The sequence below is a fragment of the Phaenicophaeus curvirostris genome, chromosome 15, assembly GCF_032191515.1.
Source record: "Phaenicophaeus curvirostris isolate KB17595 chromosome 15, BPBGC_Pcur_1.0, whole genome shotgun sequence".
NCBI classification, from domain to species: domain Eukaryota; kingdom Metazoa; phylum Chordata; class Aves; order Cuculiformes; family Cuculidae; genus Phaenicophaeus; species Phaenicophaeus curvirostris.
The window spans coordinates 16,095,849-16,123,794 of record NC_091406.1 but is presented as its reverse complement, the minus strand read 5'-3'; the positions used below and the strand labels follow the sequence as shown (position 1 = coordinate 16,123,794).

Genomic DNA, 27,946 nt, shown 5'->3' with positions numbered 1-27,946 from the left:
AAGCTGAGTAGCTGACAGCTTTTCTGAGAAGAGACCATTTTGTGTTAGAGGAAGCAGTATCTCTCTTGGATGTCCTAACACTGTGGTTCTGAATTTAAAAAAGCAGGACTTAAACAGAAGAAGCTGGGTATTAGCCAAGGAATTACTGGGCACACTGGAGGTGGTCGCACACAGGGAATATATGGCTGTTTCACCAATAGTTCTGCTATGAATGTTCTCTAACTACCTAGAGGAGAGAACTTAAAATGGATTTGCGAAACATACCCTACCGTTCCGATGTGGTTACATGGAACCCAGATGACTTAGCAGAATATTTTAGAACGGTAAGTTTAACTGTGTTTTGTCTTTGTGAGATGGAGGAGCAAACTACTGTAACAATGTGTGTGTTAAATTTGCATTCTTTTATAACGGAAAAAGATGCAAAACTAAAAGCAAAACCACTGACAAATAAGAAGCTGAGTTAAACTGGCCAGTGAAATCTACAACCGAGTCTTTAAAGTGTGTTTTAAATCAGGTATAAGAAAAACTCATTGTTTTTTAGAGAAAATATGGCTTTGCTACAACAATTGTTGATATAACATATAGCTGTAGAAGACATTAATGTGTAAAGCAAGGAACTTAACTGTTGCAGATGTACAGATACCAAATTTTTTGAAGTACAGTTGGAAAAAGCTTTTGCCTTTTTGTTTTATTTTCCTATTCTAAATCTTCTTTGTTATAACTCATGGCTCAAGATTACTAGGTACCTCTTCTTTTCTGTCACTGTTACGTTTTCTGGCATTACTTTTCCAACTAGCTAAGAAATTCTATTTCTTTTGACATCTTTTTTACTTGTGACAATCTATAAATTTCATTTTACAATGCAAGGGTTTCCACGCTGAAGAAATACTTTGAAAGAATTCACCGTCAATATCTAACCTCCGCACAGTGATGGTGGCACCTTCACAATTGCTCAGGAAGGTGTAACTGAGCCAATTTCACTGGAAGTTCATTTTTTTTGTGTTCTATGTAAATTGCTTATTTTAGAAATTACATTAGACAGTGCCTGCTCCATCTCCTTTGCAGCAGAGTATGGTTCTCTCAAAGTCCTAAACTGCCAGCTTAGAATTTAACATTCAGATCAGTCAGAAGATCTGTGAGGATTTTCGAGCAATGCCAGCATAGCTGGCTGATTTTCAAGTGAGCTGTCGGGCTGGACTTGTAAAACCCAGAACAGTTTTGAAATCATAGAATCATAGAATCATAGAATAACCAGGTTGGAAGAGACCCACTGGATCATCGAGTCCAACCATTCCTATCAAACACTAAACCATGCCCCTCAGCACCTCATCCACCCGTGCCTTAAACACCTCCAGGGAAGGTGACTCAACCCCCTCCCTGGGCAGCCTGTTCGAGTGCCCAATGACCCTTTCTGTGAAGAATTTTTTCCTAATGTCCAGCCTAAATCTCCCCTGGGGGAGCTTGAGGCCATTCCCTCTCGTCCTGTCCCCTGTCACTTGGGAGAAGAGGCCAGCTCCCTCCTCTCTACAACCTCCTTTCAGGTAGTTGTAGAGAGCAATGAGGTCTCCCCTTAAATTATTTGCAAATAATGCAAAGTTTGTTTCAATGGCTCCTATAATTCTGTGAGAATTTTCTTTGGGTGGTTGAGGCAAGTTTGATGCTAGGATAAAACTAGCTAATGAACACAAGCAGATCAAACACAAAGTTTATGTCTATCAAATCTCCGGAGAAGTGAAACTGTCAAACTCTTGAAAACCTCTAATTTTAGGGTGCAGGAGTTAGCAGCACAGGAAGGTGAAATGAAGAATTGGAGATGGAACAGATGAGATCATTATCAACAGGCAACTTCAGACAAATACAAAAAATATTAAAACAGTGGTGTACAGTGGTTTGGATCGCTGTTTGCAAGAGACTAAGAAGGGAAATGGCTTCCTGAGAGAGTTGATAGTGACATACTTAACTGTGACATAAGGAAGCTGGCCTCTTCTCCCAAGTGACAGGTGACAGGACAAGAGGGAATGGCCTCAAGCTCCACCAGGGAAGGTTCAGGCTTGACATCAGGAAAAATTTTTTCACAGAACGGGTCATTGGGCACTGGAACAGGCTGCCCTGGCAGGGGGTTGAGTCACCTTCCCTGGAGGGGTTTAAAAGCCAGGTGGATGAGGTGCTGAGGGACATGGTTTAGTGATTGATGTGAATGGTTGGACTTGATGATCCAGTGGGTCCTTTCCAACCTAGTGATTCTGTGATTCTGTGATAAGGGTTAACTAAGTTCTGTCATAACTGAATCAGCCAGATTGCATTCAGTTTTTAGTACCTCCCCTCTACTGATCAAAAGGCCCTCCAGGACAGAGGTAATCTGTGCATTCCACTTTTGAGGAGGTGAATCAGGGGAAAAGTTGCTTAAAGTCAGCCAAGAAATCTGTGTAAAAAGTAATGTCAGCTTAAGTCAGCCAGCTCTGGGCAGCTGCCACAAGTGACCAGATCTTCTCCACACATAAACTCGTACAATATCGCTCACACATATCATTAAAGCATCAAATATTATACCTTAGGAATCTTTGTTTACAAGTAAAAGTATTCTCTCAGCTGTTCAGATGTTTTCAGGACTTAGCCTCAAATGACTCAGATTACTCCTTAAGATTGATAAACAGAATAGGACTAACAAATGACATAATGTTCCCTATAAGATGTTCTCTGCTTTAGGGGAGTTATCCCAGTAATCCAGGATCATTGACTGCATAACTTTCACTAAAGTTTCAGGCAGGATGAGAGCCATTCTGTTCCCACATTTTTAAACAGGAGGAGTTATATGTTTGTATATGTTTATAAAATGTTATAAACATAACATAAAATCCATGTTTACAGAACAAAATGAGCTATTTAAACAGGTTCTAGCATACAAAAATGTAACTTGAGGCATCGGTTGAAAGCTAGTCATGTCTTAGTTGTCTTCATCCATGCTTATAATTACAGGTGCAATAATCATCCTCTTTTCCCTAACAGTTAAAGTATAAGGACTGTGAGAAAGTCGTGAGAAAGCACAGCATAAATGGACAAAGGTTTTTGGTAAGTAGAGTTGGAAGTTTCCTTCCTGTAAAAATCCCATCAGGTGATTGACTTGGCTCCTCCTTACTTTGCACTGGCAGATGCAAAGTTCTTACCTCACAGATGGTTACTGAGTTACAAATAGGACAAGTAAATGTCTTTGGTAAAATCAGCCAGGCATCTTGTTTTAAATATGAAATGTATGTTGTTTAATATGCACATATTCTAATATTTTTTAAATCAATAGGGAAGTTATAAAACCACAATCTTGTCTTGAATCTATCTATTCCTTTATAGGAAGTGCTTGTGTTCAAATACTAACTACAGATAAGTCGCATTTATTAATTGTCCCCTCTTGTTAAAGAAGATCTGGTCAGAATGATTTGCCTTCTAGTGATTCATGTCTCTGTACATAAATTATATTTCTTCTGTGGCAACACGCAAAACCAATGAACTTAAAGAGCATCAAAAATAGTAAGTGAAGTCCCAGTGGGTTTAAATGAACATTCCTCCTGGCTTAACCAACAACTCGGCTTATATTTAGAAAAGCTGACAACTTCCAATGACATAGCTGCTGTTTAATACACATACATGAAGATATGCTAGGGCTTTTGTTATTACTTCATTTTGTTTCTCTTTTATTTTATTTCATTTCCAAATATTACCTGTTCTCTTTTCCCCAAAAGTGGTCATCTGTATAATTATTGACAGAGGGGAAATCTATGTATAACTCTTCAAAAGTTTTCTTATTTTTTATTTACTTGTTCTAATATATCAAGGGTTTTGACATTTCTTTGAAATGCAACGTGAAAATTTTCAAACACCTTTTGTAGTAAGAGGATGTTACACCTCCCTCCTACTGGGTGGAGTCAGAATTATTCAGATGTCTGTCATAGGGTTCAGCCAACTAACCCCTAAGAGATTCTCCTTAGCTCAGGCACTGAGGATCTGTGGCTGGAGTGGGACTTCTGGCTGTGGAAGCGTTACGAAATTCTGGAATTTTGTGAGTTACGAACTACAAGAGCAATAACTGTGCAATTCCTAGGTGATTTATGTAAATTTTGACTATTTCTGTAAATGCATAGCTCAGAGTGCAGCATTCCTTCCTAGGCTGCTTTTCATTAAGTAGGCAAGCAGCTGCTCGTGTATGCTGAGACTTTTTTTAAGCTTTTGACCTACTTTTTAATTGTATAATGCAAAAAAGTTCACCTATTAAACAGCACAACAAAAAAGAGACTGTAAGTGGAATATTCTAGAGTGCAATGCAATCTTGGAAAAAAATTACTTCTCTTTATGAATGTTTTTTCTATGAAACCTCTTTTCACATTTTGTAAGTTATTGGAAACTGCCAAATCCCATTCACACAGAAAAAAACTGTTAGAACTGAGAGTCTGCAGGTATTTTATCTATGGTCATATCTGTATGGTAAATCTGACTGCAAAAATAAAGCTGTCCTAGTTTCAAAGTCACATTTCTGTGTCTGCTAGTTGCCACAATGAGAGTCCAGCTGAGGTGTAATGGGAACAAAACCAGAGGGATTCCATCTAACTGTTTCTGATAAAATTCTCTAACATTCAAACTAGCAACTCGGTCCTTCTTTGAGACTTTAAACCCGTAATATTTGTCAGGTTTATCACCAGAATACCATTCCAGAAAGAAGCTTAAAAAGTTTTTAGAAAAAAACCTGCAATTCTTCCATAAAAACTGCAGAATATTCCTATAAAGAGAGCCTAAGGTTCTTGTGTTTTACTCCTATGAGTAATACTCCTATGAGTATTACGGGTGGCAAACTAGTACTAGATAAGATTTGTTCTGATCTGAAAATCATTGATAGCATTGTGAGCCACAGCGTGATTAGAAACTTCTTATTGTAAGAAAGGCAGAAGGATCAAACTATTATCCCTGTTCCAAAGAGAGATTGTGAAGTTTGTGATTAACTAAGTAAAACATTTCTCCAAAGTTTTCATAATGCATTAATCTGTCCTAAACTTGGAGCTGCATATGATGGAAGAAGAGAGGGCTCAGCCCTGCAGGAGGATCACTGAAGGTCTCAAGACTTTACAAATCCCAGCCTTGGAGTAGTCCACCATCCAATCACTATATTATGGTTGAAGGGGGAAGAAACACTTCCCTCCCCTGCCCCCACCAATCCTAGTTTCTAGAAAGTTTTTTGTTAGACAGCCAACACTGCTTTCAAGTCCAAGGACTTTCCCAAATACATCTCTACTGTGATTTTACGTATACCATGATGTTACAGGTAAGTTTCTTAGCATAAAATTCTACTGAGTATATGGTTCTCTATTTTAAAATTTAGTTTTACTCTGAAACCATGCAGTCATGAACAAATTGTCCTGATTTCACCAAGCAAACATGAAGGAATTCAATATACCTAGCTTCTGAAGTCACCTAAATACCAGATGTTTTAGCTGTGATAAAATGAAGTGAAGCAAAATAACGTAAAATCAGAATCTATGGTAGAAATTTTCCTTCCCTACCAGCAATACATCTTTATAAAGGACATTTCATTGTGCATTTCTTTAAAACTACAAGTGTTTAAAAAGTATTTGAAATATTCTGTTCTTTTATATTTACTGAGAGAAGCAGAATTCCTAAATAGCCAAGAAGAAAGCTGATGATGATTTCAAGCAGATCATGCATGGTTTGGTGAGCTCACACCTGTCATCAATAGCACAGAATGTTACCAGGATGTAGCTCTTTGTTAATTGTTTGACACTGCCCACTGAGAGGAATTATAGTATCAAGACTGCTTTGATAATAAATACTTAAAAGATACATTTTCCAGTGTGCGAGGGGATGTCAATGTACAGTGAAAAGCAATATCCAGAAAGCAAGAGCATGAAATCAGTAGAAAATATAGAAGACTTTAACATGGTTTTGGAATTTTTTAGCTTACTTGCCTTAGCTTAAGTATCTCTGACAACTTCTAGGGAGGAAGCTGTTGCAGAAGAGGATTTTAATTCCAGTTCTTTTGAGAAGCAGAGCAGGGGTGGATTTTAACCTTACCCTGTAAGTCAGTGAGACAATATAACACCAATAAAGAAATTGATTAGAACTCAAATCAGAAAAGCAAACTGCTTGACTTCAGTTTTGCAAAGATTTCTATTAGTATTACATTAATCTTGGAAGAATAAGTAATCTGCTGGTAAACAAGCAAATCTACCCAGCGCTCATCTGTTAAGAACTGGTTTAAGAGTTTGCTTCTTATAGATCTTTTTAACAAGTTATCATTAAAACATTCTAGCTACAAAATTACTTCTCTTTGAAGTCAGATCTGATTATTTTAAGTCCTTTGTGCATACACAAATACAGACAATGTTTATTAACCTCCCAACTAGTCTAATACAACTGGCAGCAACACAAAGTAAAAACCAACATCCAGCAAACCAGAAAAAACAGAGAGCATTTTTACTGAAAATGGGTTCACTTCTCTAACGAACCAAGGGCACAGCAGGCTGTTACCTTCCATTACTTTTCTATGCACTTTATATTCCTATCAGGTGATACTTCACACCATAAATTTGAACATGCAAACTGCTGTAAGTTTCAGTGTTGCACGTACAATTTTTTTATATCTACCATGTGTTTCCTTTTCAGAACATGTCTGAAAATGATATCCAGAAATTTCCCAAACTCAGAGTGCCGTAAGTAAAGCCAAACCAATTCAATATTAATAATTATCTTAGCTGGTCTGCAGTGAAAATATCAGGCAAATGATTTGCAAGAGATGTTAGAGACTTGGTTATTGCAGTGTACAGATAGAAAAAGAATGTAGTAAAATAAAAGGAGTCTTCTCATGACTGCTCAAGCAGTTGAAGAACAATAATCTCATTAAGTCAATCCTGAGTAAGAAAGAAATTAGCTGCTTTTAACATTTCATAGTGAAAAACAGGATTTTATTTTGCTCTGGTAGACATTTACCAGCTGGAAGTTAGAAGGTTCCTAACCAGGAGACTCATGGAGCTCTTTATCGTCTTTTAAACAAAGTAAGGAGGAAAAAAAACCCCAAGGAACTCAAGTTGTTCCAATATGTCTATTTCTTTGTTGCGCATTTCCCAGTTCCTCGCTCACTCTCTCTATGCATATCTTTTACTAAGGGAGATAACATCTGCTTTGCCTTTTGTGATGCATCAGATCTTGTGTAAGATGTTTTGGTGAAGCTAAGAATACTGCAAAATTTTGAAATACCTGTGTGGCCGATCACATTCACACACTCATGGGTAAGCTAGTGGCTAGATGTGAGGGCATGAGAATACCTCTTTCAGATCAGATAAGCAAAGGCTTGAACTTGAAAGCCTTGGACATTTCATGTTTCTTAAGATTGTATCTACATTTTCACACAATATGTGTCCCAATAACAGGGGACAGTGGTGTATGATGTGTTAATAAGAGGATGCAGGTGCTATAAAATAAGATGCCCAGATGCTGTAAAATAAGATGCCCAGATTAAACACAACATTTAACTATGGTTATTGAGACTGAGGGATCACTGTTACACCAGATTATCTGTGAAAAACTCATTTTACCATACTGTAAAACACATTGCTTCTAATTCCCTGATAATTTGTCCCTCCTTAATAGTTCTTTGGGAAAGTTGCCTTGTGTTGTCCTTGTCTGAACTTCTAATTTTAACAAGTTTTGGTAATTTCCTTTCAAATTCATGAGTCAAAATATGTCAGTGGAAGGTTTAATAGAAACACAGATATAGGAGATATTAAAGTCACAGATTAATAAAATGAAGTCTCACAGTGTGGAGTTGCTCCTGTCTCCTCATCTAATCTATTGATCTCTGAAAAATGTTTTGAAAATTTGATTTTCAGAGTCCACTTAGCTTGTAATGCTCTAACAAAAAGTGAATAGGTTTTTCTAGTCAGATCTATTGGGTTTCTCACCTTGACAACTTAAAATCAGTAGCTTTAAAAGAGTGAAACTTGATGCACAACTTAAAAAATTAAATAAATAAGTAAATTAATCTGAAACTAAAGTCCTGGCTCTCAGCTTTCTCCACATATACAAAGAAGGAACAAATTAATTAAAATACTGTGAGTAGATACAGAAAATGTTGGTGTATTGTGGGGCCCTTCATGTAATGTCACTGTTTAAAACAAGAATAACAGAAAAAATCATGGATAGAAGATCCTGTCAGATTTTTTTAACATTAATATGATTGCTTCCTAATGTCCACACTCTCACCAAATTAGAAAGTGCTTGCTGTTGATGTCTATTAGAACATGTTTTCACATTATATCGTAATGCAAATCTCACCTAGAAGGAAGAGTTATTCTAGGAGCTGAAAAACACAGTAGCATATTATACTTACATTACCTGATACTTAAAAACAGCGCTAAAATCTGAGCATATTCTGTAAAAATGCTTAATCTAAATAGTAAGCACCACACTTAACAGCACCAGGCAGTGAAAAGAATAAATAATACTTATAGAAGAAAGATTGTTCTCCAGTAGCTTTATCAGGGTTATGCTAACCTACATGTTCAGAGAACAGAACACAGCACTTGCAACTCTATGAGGTTCGCAAACCACAGCCTGCATCCATACAGACTTGAGCTGGGTATGAGGTTTTACTAAAAACATATCCTTGAGTGAATCTATTGATCAAGTTTTAAACATGATGGTGTTATTACTTGGGGACAGTTATGTGACTTTTACAAAAATCTTTAAGTAGGTGACAGTTATCACTACAGAGAATGAAAACACATCCTGAAACTAATAACCCCCCTACAATCTTCTGTCACTATTAACAGAATTATTATTTTGAAAGTTAAACTCCAACAGCCATGTTACAGGTGCTCATCTTCATGAATCTTCTTTTGGCTTATTTTTAAGCACCAAGGAAAGGATTAAACACTATTTAAAGTACTTCATACAATCTTTAAAACTCTCCAATATCTGAAGATATTGAATTTGAAGCTATTATTCCATTCGGGGCTTCTCTGATAAATATAAAGCTTTTCCTCTCATTCATAATATTTATATTGATGATGCTGTCACACTTTGGAGCCCTGAGATCTCCTGGACTTATGTTGCTATTAAAGCAATCTTAGAGAGAAGCTTAGGAAATTAACTTTGCTTAATGCTATATTTTGTTTTAACATGGAAGTCTTTCTTTCATTCCTGCTTATGTGCACAGCAGAATCAAAGGTCTGTAGCCAGGCACAAAGTCCCAAAGCAAAAAGGCAGGTACAGCTCACTCACCATTTCCCTTTCACTCTTTCCTTTAGACAAGAGGGAGGTGTGAAAAGTCACTTGGTCACTCTCAGATAAGATGCTAAAGGTTGTTGGAAAGTTTAGAACATAACTGATTTCAGTCAGTTTTAAAGGCAACATAATAGGATTGCATCTGCCCAACAGACAGTTCTCAAAAGCCAAAGCAAAGATTTCATCTCAAACTATGCTCTTGACAGTGTTCCATATACAACTATGCAATTCCTGGTCCTAGGGGACTTTGCTTTCTGTCTCTCTCACCCATGTTAAGCCCTTTATCCCAATACACATAGAATGGATTCTACTAGAAACAACAAGATCTGCAGTTAAGTGAACAAAAGCCAGTTTTGGAGTACTGCTTTGGGGGTTGGTGGGTTCTTTTTTAGTTTGAACTTCCTGCCAGTTCTAAGCCAAGCATCTGGTGGAGGAGGTAGAAAGAGAAGTCTGAGTAACATTTTCTGCAAGTGCTGTTGCCTTATCCTCTCCTATCATCCACTCCCACAACTCAGAAAGCAGTGTGGTTTTGGTACTTCCTTCCTCATATGGCTACAGACTTAGCTACTCAGTGCCCCAACCTTCTGAAATAATGTTGCTTGTAAAGCCATGCCATCCTGATCTTTGCTTTCTTCCAATAATGTTTGTAAGCCATAGGCTTGAAGCATTTCAAAGATACTTGAAGTACAGACTAGACACTATGTTTTAAGCAGCAAATGATTATTTATTTTCTGGCAGCAAGATGAGATGAGGAACTTCTCTTCAGTTTTTCCTCCAAAACCACTTGGTGTAAGTCCTTGTAGCAGCCAGCTCAGTTTTGGTCTAGAAAGCTTCCAAACACTCAAGTCTCATACATACCCATACAAGTCTGAACTAAAAGATGTATTAGACCTAAAACCAGTGACTATCATTTTACTTCTTTAGTTGAAAATAAAGACAATATTATGAAAAAGATCTTTCATCTACCTCATTTACAGCAGAGAACAAGCCACATGCAAGTTCTGTAATCCACTTCTCAGCCAAAGCACTGGTATACGCAGTGAACTGTTCACCCCAGAATGTTTCCTGATATGTCACATAGGACTTATTATTTACACAAGCACCTTCTTATCACCTGCAGCAGAAGAAAATTTCTTGTGCAGACAAGTGTTGATTGCACGGGAAAAAAGTAGCCAGACAAGTCCTATGCCTATAACTTGGCATTTTTCTTGCTTTATACCATTTGCTTGGGTAATGATGCCACATTTTAGACAGCTGTAATCCTTCTTAAATAATTTACATTTGTGCATGGTTTTATTTCAGAAGGCACAAGTATGATAATATTGGCTTCAGATCAGGAAAGTACCCTTGTGAAAAAGGAAAACCGAAAGATACTCTTCCTCTGTCATTCTATTTTCATGCTTCAAACCCTGAGTATATATCCCTAACTTCAAATTACCCATCTTCATCGTTATGATCATGCTGTCTGGAAAGAATCTGATATTGCTTCTTATCTGATACTTGCTGGCACCCATATCAATTTCCATAATCAAACAGAGCAAACCTATGCCTTGAATTTACCTTTTAATCTGAATTACAGTAAGGTGTGCATTCAGAAAATAGCAAGGGCAAAAGAAGTGATATTCAAAATAAGAGAAAATTTTTAGCAGGGTTCAGGATCCAAAAAAAAAATCCGTATGATTTTATTGGCTTTTTTTTTAATATTAGATTGCTTGAAAACTTTTCTTCCTCAATTCCCAGCCCAGAAAAGCAATTAGACATGAAAGAGATGCACAAATAGGTCATTTGGAAACAAAAAAACACAACTAGGGGATTATTTTTGCTGAGTAACAGAAAAATATACAAAAAAAAAAAAGAAAATCGAAACAGATTGGTAACTACCTAGCCATAAATGAAGGTTTTATAAGACTTATATAGTGTGATTGACCAGATCCAAGATGTATAGAAAATTATTCTGCACCAACAAACAATAAATTTAGAATCTGAGATAAACAGTAGAACTAAATAATGTAAGCAAAGAGTCAAATAGGATATTTTAAACCAGACATACATAACCAATTTGCTTTGGTTGTCACCAGGCTTTCTCAGTGGGACTTCCTTCCATAAGAAGTAATGAAAATTAAGAACCAGACTGCGACCTATCATAAGCTTTCTTTTAGACAAAAATTTTATTCAAAACAAAATAATCATAGAGGCAAACTTCATTACTAGCAGAGCAGAATTCTCTTGCTCTCTGTGGACGTAATTCTGTTAATCTCAGTAATGAGTGTCCCATAACCCCAGAGTTGTTCTCAGGGAGTCAGTAAATAGAAAATCTCTCAGTCCCAGATGTCTGTGCTGGCTATGTATTCGCGACAGAAATGCATGCTCCTGACTAAAATTTTACTCAAGACTCTATTTCATTGGTCATTAGTCACCCTACTGCTATGTACAAACTGTGCACAAGTGATGACAAACACATCAAGTTGGAAAAATCTTTCAAGACATAAAGCTACAGTCTTCATGTTCCATGAATATTTCTGTCCCGCCCGGCAACTGTTATTACATGGAACTAAATCAACCTTTTCACCTTTGCTGGAGAGATTCTGGATTAGGTATATTTTGGTTGCAGAGGGAGGGAGAATAAAAGAATAGACACAGGGTACATTTAAACCCTGTTTTTGCAAATAGAAGCTTGGTAGAAGCTGTTTCCTGAAGCACTATGTGCCTTTTCCATGCAAAATAACACAAATTTAACCACCGTTATTTAAAGAGGTGTTCTAGCATCTGATGTCCACCACACCCAGAGTTTCTAAGGCTTGCTGGGTTTAGTGTTCATTTTTAAACTTGATCCAGCACTATGGGGTTCTGTCTACCTAAAAAAGTCCAGCCTTCAACTGGTTATGCTATAGTGCAACTTTGAAATAAGATGATAAATTCAATGTTCTCACTACATAGTAAACAATAATTATGAACTATAAGATTTCATTTTATAAATATTGAGGAAAAACAGCTAAGAAAATGATTGACAAGTTTCAAGGATTTTTTTAAACTATTTTTTATATTTCTTTTAAATAGAATTGTAAGTAAATTAAGTCAAGAAATAAACAGAAATGAAGGGAGGCTATCTTTTCTGCCAAAATGGTAAGTAAAACACAATCAAGTTTACTTTTTAAAAGCTTTCAGATATATCTTTTCTGGACTGTTTTCCACTTGAGCAATAATACCTGTGTCAGAGGGACAGACTGGAAAATATATAAAATGACACTCTGTTTTGTTAATGTAATCTGTTAAGAATAGCAAAGCCTGAGCCCCTGAACACTCCAGATACTTCTGCTATGTCCAGAGCTGAGTAACATATAACTTGCTTACAATTTTCCACCTGAGAAAATTAATATTTAGGAATGCTGTAAAGCCTAGGCACATATTACTGCATTAAAATAAATTACCAGTAATGTATGGCACAGACCGATACGTTGCTGCACTTTTTAATACATAATGATCTATCATTTTATATAATACTATTGCAATATAAAAGGAGCAAAACTATTGCATGAGAAAAGAACAATTTATATTCATATACAGTGAAAAAGTTAAGTCTACATAACATGGTTTTACATCATTTGCTAACATGATTCTACACTTTTGCATTATCTAGAGTTCAAAACTAGAACTGAAAGCCATAAAAATTTTTATCAAAACTACAAATATTTATGATCTTGACTTTCAGCAGCTTGAATGGAACTAGTAAAGAAAGTTTGTGTTTTCAGGACCGAGGCCCCTAGTAAATTTTTTTACTGAGTCCTCTTGTTTCTAAACGTGCAATCTTACTGACCTGAATTTTTTTCAAGACAATTTAACATACATTAGGATACTGTATGTGAAATATAGGTAGTGTGGTTTTGGCATTTTGGTCAGAGTTAAAATCATCTGTATAAACTTCATTCTACTGCTAAAGTTAACCATTACCTTTATTCACATTAGATTTTAGCATGCTTCAAACATTGCAAATTGAGTTGTGAATGGAAGCAATTTATCTGCTTGTTTTTGTTGCAGGGCCCAAACACAAAAAAGTCCAGAAAATCCAGGTAAGTGTGTGCTGGCAGATGGTCTCTAACAACAAAAATTGCTTAAAAGTATTCAAATATTAAGCTAACTCTTGCAGGGCAGAGTAAAGGACAGGGGGATCCCAAAATAACAAACCGGAAAGGATAAGAGAATGAAGAAGTTACAAAAAGAATAAAGAATAGCTACAGGGAGAACAAGTAAGAAAAATAGTTTTAAAATAGAAGAGATGGTGAAGAAAGGCAAAAGCAGAGACATTTATGTGAGCATCCCTAACCTGCCTTTCTTTAATCCCATACATAATATCAGTGCTTATAAATTCCTGATCCAGCACCTCTGCCCCTCGCCCCTACCTCTGGCAGCATCTTATATTAGAGGAAATCTTCCAGACATCTGCCATGTTCTGAATTGATATTTCAATTACTTTTTTAATACACACTGAGCACTTAAAACTTCTGCAAACTATCATGTTCCCCAGTCCTACTGAAATTAAAAAAACCCTTTCATACAAAAGTTAAGTAGTATTTAACAGAGGGATAAGAAGTCTGTACTCATTCTGAAAGCATTCTGTTTCAAATTGTATTTAAAACTGAAAGTGCAGGACAAACTTGAAGTAACAGCATGCATATCGTCTCCCACAAGGATAGCTACGCTCTTTATTTTGAATCAGAATGTTACTTGTAGTACCTTTCATGAATAACTGCCTGCCTATGAAAGAACTTATTCCCGTGACACTGTTGTTCAGAACTGATCTGGGATTTGTTGTGTTCTTTTTATCAAGTTATATCTCGATAGTTTAAAGTTGTATGTGCTAAGCGGCCTGTGGTTATGCTTCTTTATGCAGGATACAATCAAGATGATGATGGCTGGTCCTCATTTGTGAGTATCAAGATTAATGGTTGAAAGGATTACCTCTTCTGTAAGGTCTATCAATTCTTGCATTATCTCCTTTACGCAGTGTGGATGGAGTGAGCAGTGGCGGGGGGTGTTAGGATGAGGAGAAGGAGAATCAAGACTATGAATGTTTGGAGTAGCTGTATACAAACTTCTCCACTGAGAACAGGGTCTCCCCCAGTACTTCAAGGCAGAGCTTCAGAACAGCAGTCCTATACCACTGATTCAAAGTAGAAACTCACAGCCTACAACCAGGTCTCTGCAGAGCCTTAACTGAATTTTATATACCTGTTCCAAGCTCCTCGAAGAGGTGGATAGTAAAGGAAAGGATGCTATGTTATTCAATGGCAAATTCTTGCCATTTGATTCTCTAGACTTGATTTGTTGAAGAATCTAGTTTTTAGAAGCAGATTAGAACGCAAAAGTTCCTTTTGCCTTTCAATACCGAAAATGCATTGCTAAAAGTCATTAGATGAGCATACACAGCTCAGATAGATAGATTAATAAGCTCACTGGTGCACAGTCCAAGTTTATGAAGATGTCTTATATTGATCAGTACCATCTTTTTTGTAAAAAATTAAGAGGGATTTAAAAAAAAATTGCTACTGGCAGTGCAGGAGATTTGCTGCTATTTTAGGAACAAATGAGGTAAACGTAACCACCCATAGAGCACCCGTGGTCATTGCTAATACAGAGCTGGTATGGAACTTTCAGCCAAGATAGCAATGACAGATTGAGTATTCTTTGTCTTGTAAACCTTGGCAGATTGCATAGAAGACACATGCACTGACCACTACCATATTTGCACTATGATCTTACTTGGTCCTGCAAGTTGTATGAAGCTGCTCTGGTTAGAGGAAGGCACCAAGACCCATATCAAGAAGACATTTTTCTGAAGAACTTTTTAAAAGTTTTGTTGCAGGCTGTAGAGTACATGCTACTGAGTAAGACTGAATATCAACAGACATTGACTGCTACTCCAATGTGTTCCTAGGAAGCACTGAAGTGTTTGCTGATGCCTTGTCAGTTACCTAAAACAAAGGCACTGTGCATTTCAATGAGCTAGCCCCTCTTCTTAACCTTCTGCTGCAAGTTAGTGTTATAAATAATGCTCATTTCCTTTCTCACACTGTTGAGTTGTGTATTCATTAATAAAATGCTGCCTCCTTCCCCCCCTTTTTTTTAGCAGATAATTTTTTCACTCAAACTGGTTGTAAAAACTTGATATCCTCCAGAGTAAAAAAATACCACAGTGAAAGGCTACAAGGAAACGGCATTGCAGTGTTTAGTATTCTGTTACAGCATCTGTCTTTTATGTACATTTGCCAGGATGATGATGATGACTATGAAAGCCCTGATGATGACCAGGAAAAGGAAGATGAGGCTGACTATGAATCACCAACAGAAGAACCTGAGGAAGCAGAACATGACAGTGATGGCTATGAGCCACCTCCATCCAATAATGATGAAGCACACCACAATGTCATATTTCCTGCCAAGTCACTTGCAAACAACACAGATTATATAGGTAATTACTAAAAATTAAATGTTAGTAATTATTTTAAATTATAAGTGCACACATTACTCACCCACATTTTAGGTGGCTGGTAACAGAATGTAGAAGGCTATTCCTTGAAGTCAACAGTGAACATGAACAAGATTTAGACTCACTGCATGTTGATGGCTTTGTGACTTGTAAGGCTCAGTTTTCTACTTCAGACAAGCTCTGTTGGATTGAAGATTAGTTTTGTGTGATGTGTGCATCATTTGGCTTTTGGTTTGAATCTGCATGAATTTAAACATGTGCATAATGTATTAGCTTCAGTAGTGCAATCTTGAACAAAGCAAGTTGTGACAAGAGTGGCAAAAAACCTAGTGAAAACTGGGAAAAAGAGAGATTGGCTTTCTCCACTTGTCTTTGTTTTTTTTCCTTTGTGCCTGCTCTTCAGCAGCCTGCTGTTGTGCAGTCAAATATAGGAAGACAAAGGTGTCACTTAGACTGGCTAGTGTTTCACCCAGTGGATAACAATCAACAGGATGGGTCAACAGACAAGCAAGCAGGTGGAGTCACCTCACCAGTAAAGGAGCAGACGAGCCTCTAACTCCCAAACCAACACAGATCATATAGCAACTGCCCATTATATACTAGAACAATGTCTTTACAGTACAAGCATGCAGGTTTTTGCAAGAGCTCTTTTTTATGAAGATCTAATGAGAATAAAATAATCAAACTCTGTGTAGTTTAGTTTGGGATTTTTGTTTTCTTTAGACAGGCCTCCAACATCTAGATCATCACAGCAGCCTCCAGTACCGCCCCAGCGACCTGGAACATCCCCAGTACCAGCCTCATTTGGGGGAAGAGGTGCTTCTGTATGTGTCTTTCTTAATAGTTCATCTATTTCCTTTGCCTCATCTATTTTCCTTCTTAGAAGTAATGCCACTAATATTCAGATATTTATATTCAGATTCTATGTAGGTGAAGAAATTCAGCCATCAAAACAGATTTGAACTGTTACAAGGTGGCCACTTTTTCACGGAACAATTACACTTCGTAAGACAAATATATTAAATTATTTCACATTATTTGGCCGTTTCTTACACTGGAAATTTCTACCTACTTGTGCATCCATCTCCCGTATAAATTATAGATATGTAATAGATGCCTCTGTTTCTTTGCCAGAACAGATGTACATTAGACCTACTCATGTACACAAGTAAAGGTAATTTTAGGACGTGATGGAGGGACTTTTGGTCTGACGTAGTTCATGTACGTAAACCACATTGGACTCTCAATGGGTTTTTTTGGAATAAGAATGAACATTGGAAGGTGTTTGTCTGCAGAAATGTAGGTTTGGATGCAAACATCTTTTGCAGTTGCTGACAGCAGTAAGCTGTTTTACTCCAGCTGTCCCAGTAACAAAGAACAGCCCTTTCTCCCCCTTGTCAGTCAGCAACAGTCAGTAACACAGACATAATACATATCTCTCAACTTCAAATTTACATCTACTAGTTTCAATACCAGTTTTCAACACCAACACTTGCTGCATCAAAGGGAAAAAAGTATAATAGCATTGTTGAAGCTCCCATTTCTTTTCTTTGACAAAACACATGCCCTTCCCAAAGTTAACAGCCCACTAGAGTATTCTCTGTGAGACTAAACAGATGGAGGCTATTCTGCACCTAACAAAAAAACACGTATGCAGGTCATTTCTCAGAAGTGTTAATGTCTCCTTCCTGGGCTGAGCAGAGACCTATTCGTTGTGCTGTACGAGATACAAACATTGGTAGATGTGGTGTGGTGGGTTAATGTACTAAAATTAAAACAGAAAATGAAGACACATTTTAACCACAGGCAAAATATTTGTTTTAGTTGCCAGCTTTTCCTCCCCAACCAATCAACAATGACTTGAGTAGAGACAGAAATATCAAGCCTTTGAAACGTAAGTACAGCTGGATTTCTCCTTGCAAAGGTCTTCCCGCAGGCTATACAGCATTTCACTTTTGCCAGTATCTCCTCACTTCCTCTCTTTTCTACTGTTCATACGAATGCTTTACTTGTTATTCCAGATAGCAGCATCAGTTTGTGACTATGCAAAATAAAGGTATATTGACCTATACCAGTAAATTATCTTACACAGCTTTTCTATTTAGCCCCAGCTCCTTCTATAGACAGAAGCACAAAACCCACACTGGACCGCCTTGCTCCACCATTTGAAAGAGAAAGCCCAGTAACAGGTCAGTATTTCCTTGTGCTAATATCAGTGGGACTTTTTTAAATTATTCAAAATAATAAGTTTGAATATCATCCATGCAAAACAGCCTTAACCAAATGTACCATAATCCAATCACATACCAGGTGATATGTTAGAAGTTTGACTTAATATTTAAGGGAGTGAAAGCGAATATTTAGTAGATTAAAAGAGGAAATAACATTTGCATACAAAACTCTACTTACACTACTTATGTGATTTGGCACCCAGACTTAAAAGAATGCTGAGAATTGAAAAAAAAACCAAACAGAAAAAAAGGCATTTGTTTCAGTCTTGAAAGCTATATTTTACAGAGAATCTAAAGAGACCACTCTGCAATCTTTATTTATTATCTGAACTCTTTCACCTGAATATAATGACATAAAAGTATCCAGTAGTCTTAACATTTTTAAAATTTACCTTTAATAAGAGGTATTACAATTTTGTTCTCTCTTGCAAAGCCAAAATATTTTACTGGGTTACATTTTAGGAGGCTGATTGCTTCTATCTGCGAAATTCATTTTCATTAATATTCAAAACTGGTTTGTTTCATAGAAACTTTAATTAAATGTCTTAAATTTATTTTTTTCTAAATGTAAGCTTTTACTGTTTTCAGGGAGGAAGCCAAGCTTGCCGGAAAAGGTAAGGCTATTTTTGTTGAGTGCTTAATGACGTTTTTCACCTCTTTGATACACTTACACATTCCCTTAACTATTCTTTGTTTTACAGCCTCTGACTGCACAGCTAAGGTAAGAATTTTGCCCCCAGAAATGAGGCTCTTGCTGTCAGTATTACCCAGCTGTTTCATAGTAAGCAGTTTTTTTTCCTTTATTTTATCATTTTGCTTCTACTTTAGATCCCTGGGGGAACAACTAGCAATGATGCCAAAACCTCCTGTTCCACCAAGCGACAGATATGAAAGAGGCATTCCACCTACTGTAAGGAAGCAAACCCCTGTAAAGTAAGTGTTCATTTAATTGAAAATTAATGAAAATATAGATTAAAATTAACAAACATATGGATAAGCAACACAGGATAGTGTAATTTACTGCTGCAGCGCGACAGTAGTGTCTGCAGATATCAAAGTTTTGCTTTATGAATGTGCACGGATGTTCTGTTAGCTACAGAAAAGCACAAAGCAGAACAAGGTTTCTCCTCAGTCCGTGTCTCAAATGGCCATTATGTAGGGCATAATTGACTTCAAGTTGCACAAAGAAATAAATTATCCATGTTTTTTCCACCAGATCAAGTTCTTGCTCTAGGGAATATTCTTTCATGACTCCTATTGCTATTTTTTTTTTCCCTAGGATATTAGGAAAAGAAAGCTCTACTTTCCTTCCATTGATTTTACTAGTCTGTAAAATTGATTTTTAATATCTACTAGTATTCTGTAGCAGAACTAGATTGTTCTCCAGCATTTGCTGGATAACTTGTGACTGATCTTCAAATAAAATAAGGAAGTAACTGAGATCTGCTGATCAGCAAGGATAATTTATCAGAGAAACAAAAACTGGGAAGGTTATCATTTGCTCCAGCGGTGTTGCTAAGTCTTACAAATGAGTTCAAGACTTGATGTCTAATGTTTCATCATTGTAAATACTTATGTTAAGCTCTAATCTTATAATCAAATTCATCAGACAATTTCCTTGTTAATAGAAACATGACGGGCTAAGGACTGGCGTGATGTCTTAGACTGTGCCTGAAAATTAGAATCTTACATATTTATAAGAGGAAGAAAAATGTTTGTGCATTCATTGGGTCTGTAAAAATTAATATATTTTAGTTGAAAATATGGCCTAATGCATGCTAAGTGAATAAGCAATATTCCAATGACGATTCATGTTTTGTTTTCTCTGTTTCTTTTCAGGCCGGGTTGGACACCACACAAAAAAAATGAAGTAAGTTCAGTGTGAAAGAAAATATTTAAAGGTATAGGGACTACAATAAAACAAAGTACCTGTATAAACTAATAATTCTGGAAAAAGTAAACTAATTTCTTTTATCAGTCATAAAAAATACTGATGGCTTCTTCTTAAACAGTCCCTCAGTTTATTCCTGGAGTACTTTATTTCAGATAACAGGAAGAATAAGGCCAGAATTTTTTTACGACATGGGACAAGTGATTTTGCTTACACCTGCTTTGGGGCTTGGGCTTGGTTTTTTTTTTTCAGCTTAGGGTGACCTAAGGATTTCATTTTCAGGTAACTCTGAAAGCCTGTATATTCCTAAATTATGAAGAAAGTTTACATCTGCTGAGTTTCTGACTACTTTGGATCAAGCTTATTTATAAATAATAACTGCACCTTAGCACAGGAACATTAAAAATTATTTCATGTTGCATGATGATAGAAGCCTCAGCATTTTAGATGAAAGTGACAGTATAGATATGGGAGTCCTTGTAAACTCAAAATTCATCAACTCACATGTTTTCATTTTCTAAAATACTCTTAATAATTTTGTCATAATAAGTTGCTAATGTTTATTTTATTTTGTCTCCCTAGGAAGAAGAAGACAGTAAGTATTTATAGAGCGATTTTTAAAATTTAAAGTCTCTTTGCCTTAGTTCTAGTAAACATAATAATAATTGCAGAGTTGTTTCTTGAGAGCCATTTCAAAGAGCCAGAGGGTATCTTGGCAGGCTGTAGAATGCTTACAAAGTACGTCATGCAGATTTATGTATCAAAGCCACAAACCACAGGAAATCAATACCTTAATAGCTTCCTTCAGTCAGCCAGTTACAAGACAGCAGGATTTCTTATTTTGAAACATTACATTTTAGAGATCTGTGATATGCAAACACCATCAAACAGCTAGGCACGTAAATCTTGTACCCTCCCAGTTTGCAAGGGAGCTTTCAGTCAAACCCTGCTGGTACTAGTCTTCTGTGTAATGTAATTTAATCTAATAAACAGAGGCAGAATTTGCTTCATCTAATAATAATATTCATGACTACTTCAGCATCCTCATTCCTAAAATTAATTTAAGTAACTTCATAAAATATTGCCATAACAGAAGCAGAATGTTTGGCCAGGTCTCTACAATCACTGTCTCGAAGGCTCCATAAAGAACAGGGCTCTTTAAACTGTGCAGAGTGTAGGTAACCTGTACCTCTCTTATCAGCAGTTGAGGTCTAAGGACAAAGCAGAAAGAACATGTTTTATTATTTATGATGATACAGGAGGAATCTCACAAAGGAATGAAGTTTGAAAAGGTAACCTCAAATACACTATTTAGAAGCAACGTAAGAGAGAACACAGGGCTACAGAACACCTTCAGCTTACTACAGTTAAAGTATCTGAATTGTGGCTTATCCAAAAAAAAACTTAGAAAATGTAAATACTGTAGAAGCCTGTTCCAGTGGATTCTTAATTTTAATACTTAAGTTCTAAGTTGACCATATGAGTTTACAATCTATAACCAACATACTAAGGACTCTTAATAGAACAGTTTACTCCATTAAGTTATCTATTTAAACAGCAGTGATGTGACATAATTTTCTCATTCTATCTCACTTAAGAATGTTTCACATACATTTTAAATTTCCTTCTCTTCCTCTCCACAGTTACACCCCAAAGACCAGTGCCACAGCTATCTTTGCCCCCATACAGCTCCAATACATTCCCATCCAAATCTGTCAAGCCTCCACCCAAGCCAGGATCCAACAGTCTGCCTGGTGCAGAAAGGTTTGTTTTAATCATTGTTGTGTCATTTATTTTGAATCTCAATCTCTTTGCAATTTAGAAAATAATAGCATGTACGTGGTTACAGGGTTCTCAGATAAATGCAAGTTAACTACTTCAAGCGGTCCACTATTTTTCAGGCTATACCCTTGCCTTCAATAAATGCTCATTTGTGTTGTTCCTGTTATCAAGGAGAATTCTTAATATAATTGAAGCTCTATATTCAGTGAAACAGACAGTGTACATCAGGCAACCAAGACAAAAGACAAATAACCCACATTTACATCAACAAAGTATTTTAGGATGTACATGGTACAATGCTTCCCTTCTTGAGACACCTCTCCCATTGCCTGCAGGATCTATAAGAATGACATGTCCTTTTACAAAACTATGCAGGATGCAGGCCACAGAGGTCCTTCCTTAAACGGATTCTGCAAACTCTAGGAGCCTAAATGCTGGAGCTGCGACTGCTAATTGCCTCAGCCTAACAAACCCTATAGCCTTAGTTGTCTAGAGTTAAATCTGAAAGAATTTCACCACCATTTTACTAAATTTTACCCAAATGGTTAATAACTCCTATTTAAAATTGTGAACATTGCTTCAATTACGATGCCTTCCAGGTTCAACTTCTAAATATTAGACTGTTATGTCTTCATTTGCTAAATGGAAAAGGCCTTAATTAAATTTTGGGTTCTGATGCAGCACACAAGAGACTTAGGCTTTGATGAGTTAGAGTGGGCTCCTTGAGTCTAAGCCTGCAGTATGTTTTCTAATCTCTGTATTTTTTAATGGCTCTTTGATTAATTCCTCCCATTTACCATCATACTCTGGAACTGCTGACACCCAAGTAGAACTAATATTGCAGTAGCAATAGCAAGGTCATATGCAAATAGGAACTATTCCTATGATGAACACTTCTACTTATATTCAAACAGCATTGTGGAGGCCCCTATTTGGCTGATTTTCTCCCATGAATCACAAGTTGTGATAGGGTGTTTTTGTTCTGCAAATGTAATTAACATATTCATCCCAAAGCTTTTTGCACAGTTCATTTAAGCAGAAAAAAAATATGAACTGTAAAGGAAAACCATAAAGGCAGTTAGTTCCAAATTAGGTGAAGAAACAAAAAAAAAAAAGGAAGAAAATTTGGGCTTTACCTTTTTAAGAAGCTTTGGATGTAGGTTCTAGGATCATGCCATAGAAGGATAATGTAGGTTTTCTAATAAAGTGCAGAAAAAAATGAATGCAAGAAGAGAAGTAAACTAAGCATAGGCTTATAGAGGTGTTGTGGTGTTGTGGGTATGAGCTTTCTGCTGCTGTCAGCTCATAGCTCCCAGAATGCTGAAGTTGACAGGGACCTCTTGACATCATCTGGTCCAACTCCCCTGCACAAACAGGGTCACCAAGAGCAGCACCATGTCCAGGTGGCTTTTGAGTATCTTCAAAAATGGAGAATCCCCAACTTTCTCAGCAACTTGCTCTAGTGCTCAGCTGCCTTCACAGTAAAAGTATTTCCTGATGTTCAGAGGGAACATCCTGTTTCAGTTTGCGTTTGGTCACGTCACTGGGCACCACTGAAAAGAGCCTGGCTCTCCCTTCAGATATTTATATACACTAATATGATCCCTGCTGAGACCTCTCTTTTCCAGGCTAAACAGTTCCAGCTTCCTCAGCCTTTCCTCACATGTGAGATGCTCTGGTCCTTTATCTTGTTCAGTGGCCCTTTACTGGACTCTTTCCAGTATCTCCACATCCATAGTTGCAATGCGAAACTGCATTTTCATCAAGAGTGTTAAAGAACCATAAGAAAAATTACTCTGTAAGTGGAACTCCACAGAAAGACGCATGTAGCAAGCTGTTGACTGTGCTTCCTTGCTTTGGGAGAGTAAAGTGAAAATTCAAAAAGCTGAGGCAGTTTCTGCATTGACACCAATACAGAAGTCTTGGTGGCTCATCACCAATTCCCTCTAACTTATTCCCAGAAACTGATCTTCAATTAAACTTAACCGCTTGCATAAAAAGAAGGAAAGGAAAACAAATGGAAGAAAGAGAAGGCTGTCCTCATCATTCATAAGTCTCAAGAGTGGCTTATATTCTGTTAAGCAAGCAGGAAGTCCACATCCATTCTTTAGAGCACAGAAATGCTGTATAGCAGTGTCGTGTTTATATTGATTGCTGTTTATTTATTTTTTTTAAAACAGTGCTCGAAACCTGAGTTCAAGTGGGTCACTACAACCACGCTTACATATAGGTTTGTATCCTGCGTTTTCTGTACAAAAAAAATATATCTGAAAGTTGAAAACCATCAACTTCCTGAAAGGTATCTTGTGTAACTTGCTTAGTCTGAATTGAAGATGCTTTTCTCCCATGAAGTTTAGGCTTACCGCACATTAAAACTATTGTCAAAACTTCATATAAACATCTTTTTCAATACAGCTAACACTACTGTAAGCTGAGTAACACTACCTGCAAGTCAGTGTGGTACACCAATACTCTTGAACAAGGAAGAGATTACCTTCTGTGTGAAACACACTGCATATTTACCTTGTAATATCAAGCAAAAAAGAAAGCAAGCTTAGAAATCAATTGCTTTGGAAATTTTTTTTTGATATGGTAACAGCTGCATCCTACATTGATGGTTTTTAGTCTCTATATGCTAAAGAGGTAAGGAATGCAAAGAGACGTTACTTCTAACTGTCTGTAAAGAAAGCAGAGACGCTCTCAATTGAGTAATAGCGGTACAGAAGCTAAAACTATGTAACCTCTATCTCAAGTTAATCTGGTTTTAAAGAAACCTGAACTGCAAAAGTTCAGTGTAAGTCCCCACACACCAAGGATGAATTTCTGTAAAGAATATGGTTCTCATACAGTAGCTGAAATCTAACTTCAAATCAATTCAAAATGTCTCAGTATCAGAGTGATATAAAGTCTTCATTCCTCTTAAAAATTAAGACTGTACACCCTGTATGCACTCCACAGATTAAATTAATTCCCTGGTTTTAACACTTTTTCTACTTGCATATCTTTGAAGGCAACAACAGCAGATCTCCTTCAAGAGGTGCTGCTGACATAAGACCTCCATTGCCAATTCCTACCAGACAGACTGTTCACCAAACAAACCTGGACAAGAATGAGGTACAAAAACTTTGCAATATTAGCGAGTACTGCTAAACACAGCAAATTTTCTGAATTTCAGGGGAGAACATTTTTCAAAGTTGTTTTTCTAGCTAGTTGTCACTGTCAGGATGTTAGCAGGTGCTTTCAGTTTCATTTTCCACATCAAACTTTAGTGCCTTAATTTGTCTTCACCAAGGAAAATAACAATAGCAAAACACCAGTAGAATAAAATAAGAAAAATATTTGTTTGCTGGATCACTTGTTTTGCACAATTGCCTTCAACTAGCGTTACATTTTCAATTCTCCTTCTACCTTGATGGGTAAAGAATTCATGCCATTAAGTGCATTTTGTTTTCACATTTCTTACAATACAACAAGTTTAGAAAAAAACACTCCTGGTGGTAACACTGCTGGGCAACTGTTTATGGTGTGTTCACAGGAAGTCTGCATTATTTTCTCAGATGATAGTTCAAAAAGGAAAAAAAACAAAACAAAAAAAAAATTTAAAAAAAACCAAAACAAAACAAAAAAACCCAAACCCAGTGAAACAAAGGCAAAGGATGTTAGTGTCCCAGGCAGACTAAGAGAAAATGTCATTTAAAAACTACACTTCACTGCAAATCCTTGGAAATACCTATTTTCCTACCTCACTTGCAGAAACATTATAGCTAGGTGTAATATTTTCCAATTTATGAGAGTGAGCAAATATTTTAAAAATCATTTAGTCCTGCTTGCCATACAGTAATGTAGTACTGGTATAACCCCTGGAACTCATACCCTCAGAAATTCTGCACATAAACACCACAAACCCTCACATTCAATTTTTCTCAGCATATTAATATGTTGTTAACATCACAAACTATTTAATCAGCAGCTGTCTTTCTCCTTTCTCACAAAAAAACCCACAGGACTCACTAAATAGTGAGTGGTATGTTGCTTATGTCAGCCGGATGGAAGCAGAAGCAGCTCTTCGAAGGATAAACAAGGTACTTTTAAAATCACTGATGACTCTCACCATCTCCTTAATGGTCCAGTTAGATGTCTCTGCAGTCTTATGGGAAGAGTGAAGATAAGTGGGGAGTTAGGGCGAGGGATTCGTCTTGAATATCTTTACTCACACAGAAGTTACACATCTAGTCTAAACTAGCCATGAAGGCTGTTGGTTTCTTTAGTCAAAAGTGAACAAATTCTGTTTCCAGAAAGGAGTTTCACTTCTCTCTTATGAGTTACTTGCTTTCTGGAAATAATTCTGTCACCAGTGAGGAATTTGTTGCAGATTCCAAGTTTTAGATAGGCTGAATGAAATGAGAGGAGATGAATCCCACTCTTTTCTAGGCCATATTTAGTAGCAAAATGAAGTACAGACTCAAACAGGTGAAACCCAAGCTTGACTGTGCATATGGATATAAATGAAATTGACTTGTAGTAAGATCCAGCTTATGAGATCACGTTCAAGACCTTTAGGAAAGCATGTTTCAATGGAAGACTTTTAAAAACAGATCTGAAATGAAGAAAAGCAGAGGGAGAGATAGAGAGACAATATCACTGCCTTTGCCAAAATTACTCAGATGCTATCATTATTTTAGGCTGTCTGTAAATAAATCATGTAGGAATCTTGATTGACACTGACCAGAAATGAACTTCTCTTTGGTTAAAAAGACATGAGCTTTGGTCTTCGATATTTTATTCCCTCCCTTCTTCAATTTAATGTTTTCCTCATGGTACACCATTTCTCCCTTCCCTAAAAATCTGCGTTTGTATCAGTCAGGAAAGCTTTAAGTAGCAAATTGAAAGCCAAAATATTTGAGAAATTACCTAAACTCTTTAATAATGCAGTTTCTCTTACCAGGAGAAAAGGCTTCAGAAAGAAAAAAAACACTTAAAAGCATAAGTGCTCTAGTTAAGGTTGTTATGAGGATCAAAGTGACATTTATTTGTCATCTTACATTTTTGCTTCTTTCAGGATGGAACATTCTTGGTAAGAGATAGCTCAAGAAAAACTGTTACTCATCCATATGTACTGATGGTGCTGTACAGAGATAAAGTATACAACATCCAGATTCGTTACGAGGAGCAAGATCACATATATTTGTTAGGAACTGGCTTAAAAGGAAAAGAGGTACTATGTGTTTTTCATACTGCTTTCCTTCATCGTAAAGTATCTCCTCTCTCATTCCTACGTGACAGGCTACTTAACCTGGCAGCTATTTTACTCCATTAGAATTCTGCTTACTGTCTGAGAGTTATTCATGATAGAATATGTTACTGTTGAATTAAAATGAGATTCTCCTGTTTGCCTTAGAATACAGCTAGTAGAAATCCATGTACCTGGCTAGGGAAAGTTTGTTCAACACCAAGATACCAGATAAGGGAAATACACAGTTGAGAGCAAATATGTATCTGCCAACTTTACTGCTTTGCTCCTAGACTGCTGGTTTACTTAAATCCCGCAGTTCAGCACTGGGAAATCAGTCAGCACACGAGCGGCAGCTCTGATTGAGACGGAACTCTCTGACCTTATCAGTCAACTTTTTGAACTTTGAAGTGTGATCATCCTGTAAGCAGAATGACAACATCATGCATTAGACAGGCCAAGACTGCACAAATTAATTATACAGCACTGCAGTACGTCATATACATAGTTACTGAGCTACAGACCCTGGCAGGAATAAAAACATCTGATCTAATAGAATTTACTGGACCTTATCCATCTGCTAAATATTCAGAGTTTAAAAAACTCCAAACTTTAGTTTTACTAACTACTAATAATTCTGGCATTTTTTATGTTAACTTCTCACTTTTTCCATCCCACAGGATTTTAGTTCTGTAGCAGATATCATTGATCACTTCCAAAGAACACCTCTTCTTCTGATTGACGGAAAAGACAGAGGTTCAAGAAACCAGTGCATATTAAAATACGCTGCAGGATATATTTAAACGAGACCTGAGTGAAGTTCACATATGGCATCAAAGCCTACTGAAGTTTGTAAACTTCCTGATGTTTCCTTTTTGGCAAACTAAAACAATGAAGTCATAAAAAATCTTCTGAATTTTAAGTAAAAAAGGCAATGTTAATTTTAAATTATGACTTGTAATGCAGTACTCTGTAAATCTGATTTTCCTACAATGTGTTTGTTATTATCTACCTATAATACAGTACATGATTTTTTTCTTCTAACA

The 27,946-nt window shown here is 36.7% G+C and overlaps 1 protein-coding gene across 1 annotated transcript; it reads left to right on the top strand.

The window, feature by feature from the left end:
* Positions 1 to 27,946, top strand: LCP2 (lymphocyte cytosolic protein 2). The gene is made up of 21 exons (XM_069869299.1): positions 1 to 323; positions 3,007 to 3,069; positions 6,664 to 6,710; positions 12,340 to 12,405; positions 13,318 to 13,349; positions 14,171 to 14,205; positions 15,550 to 15,748; positions 16,490 to 16,590; positions 17,591 to 17,660; positions 17,872 to 17,955; positions 18,586 to 18,611; positions 18,699 to 18,718; positions 18,826 to 18,930; positions 19,837 to 19,867; positions 20,471 to 20,483; positions 21,532 to 21,652; positions 23,851 to 23,900; positions 24,681 to 24,784; positions 25,675 to 25,752; positions 26,730 to 26,885; positions 27,581 to 27,946. The coding sequence occupies exons 1-21, from the start codon at positions 246 to 248 to the stop codon at positions 27,701 to 27,703; spliced, it is 1,602 nt and encodes a 533-aa protein (XP_069725400.1). The 5' UTR covers positions 1 to 245; the 3' UTR covers positions 27,704 to 27,946.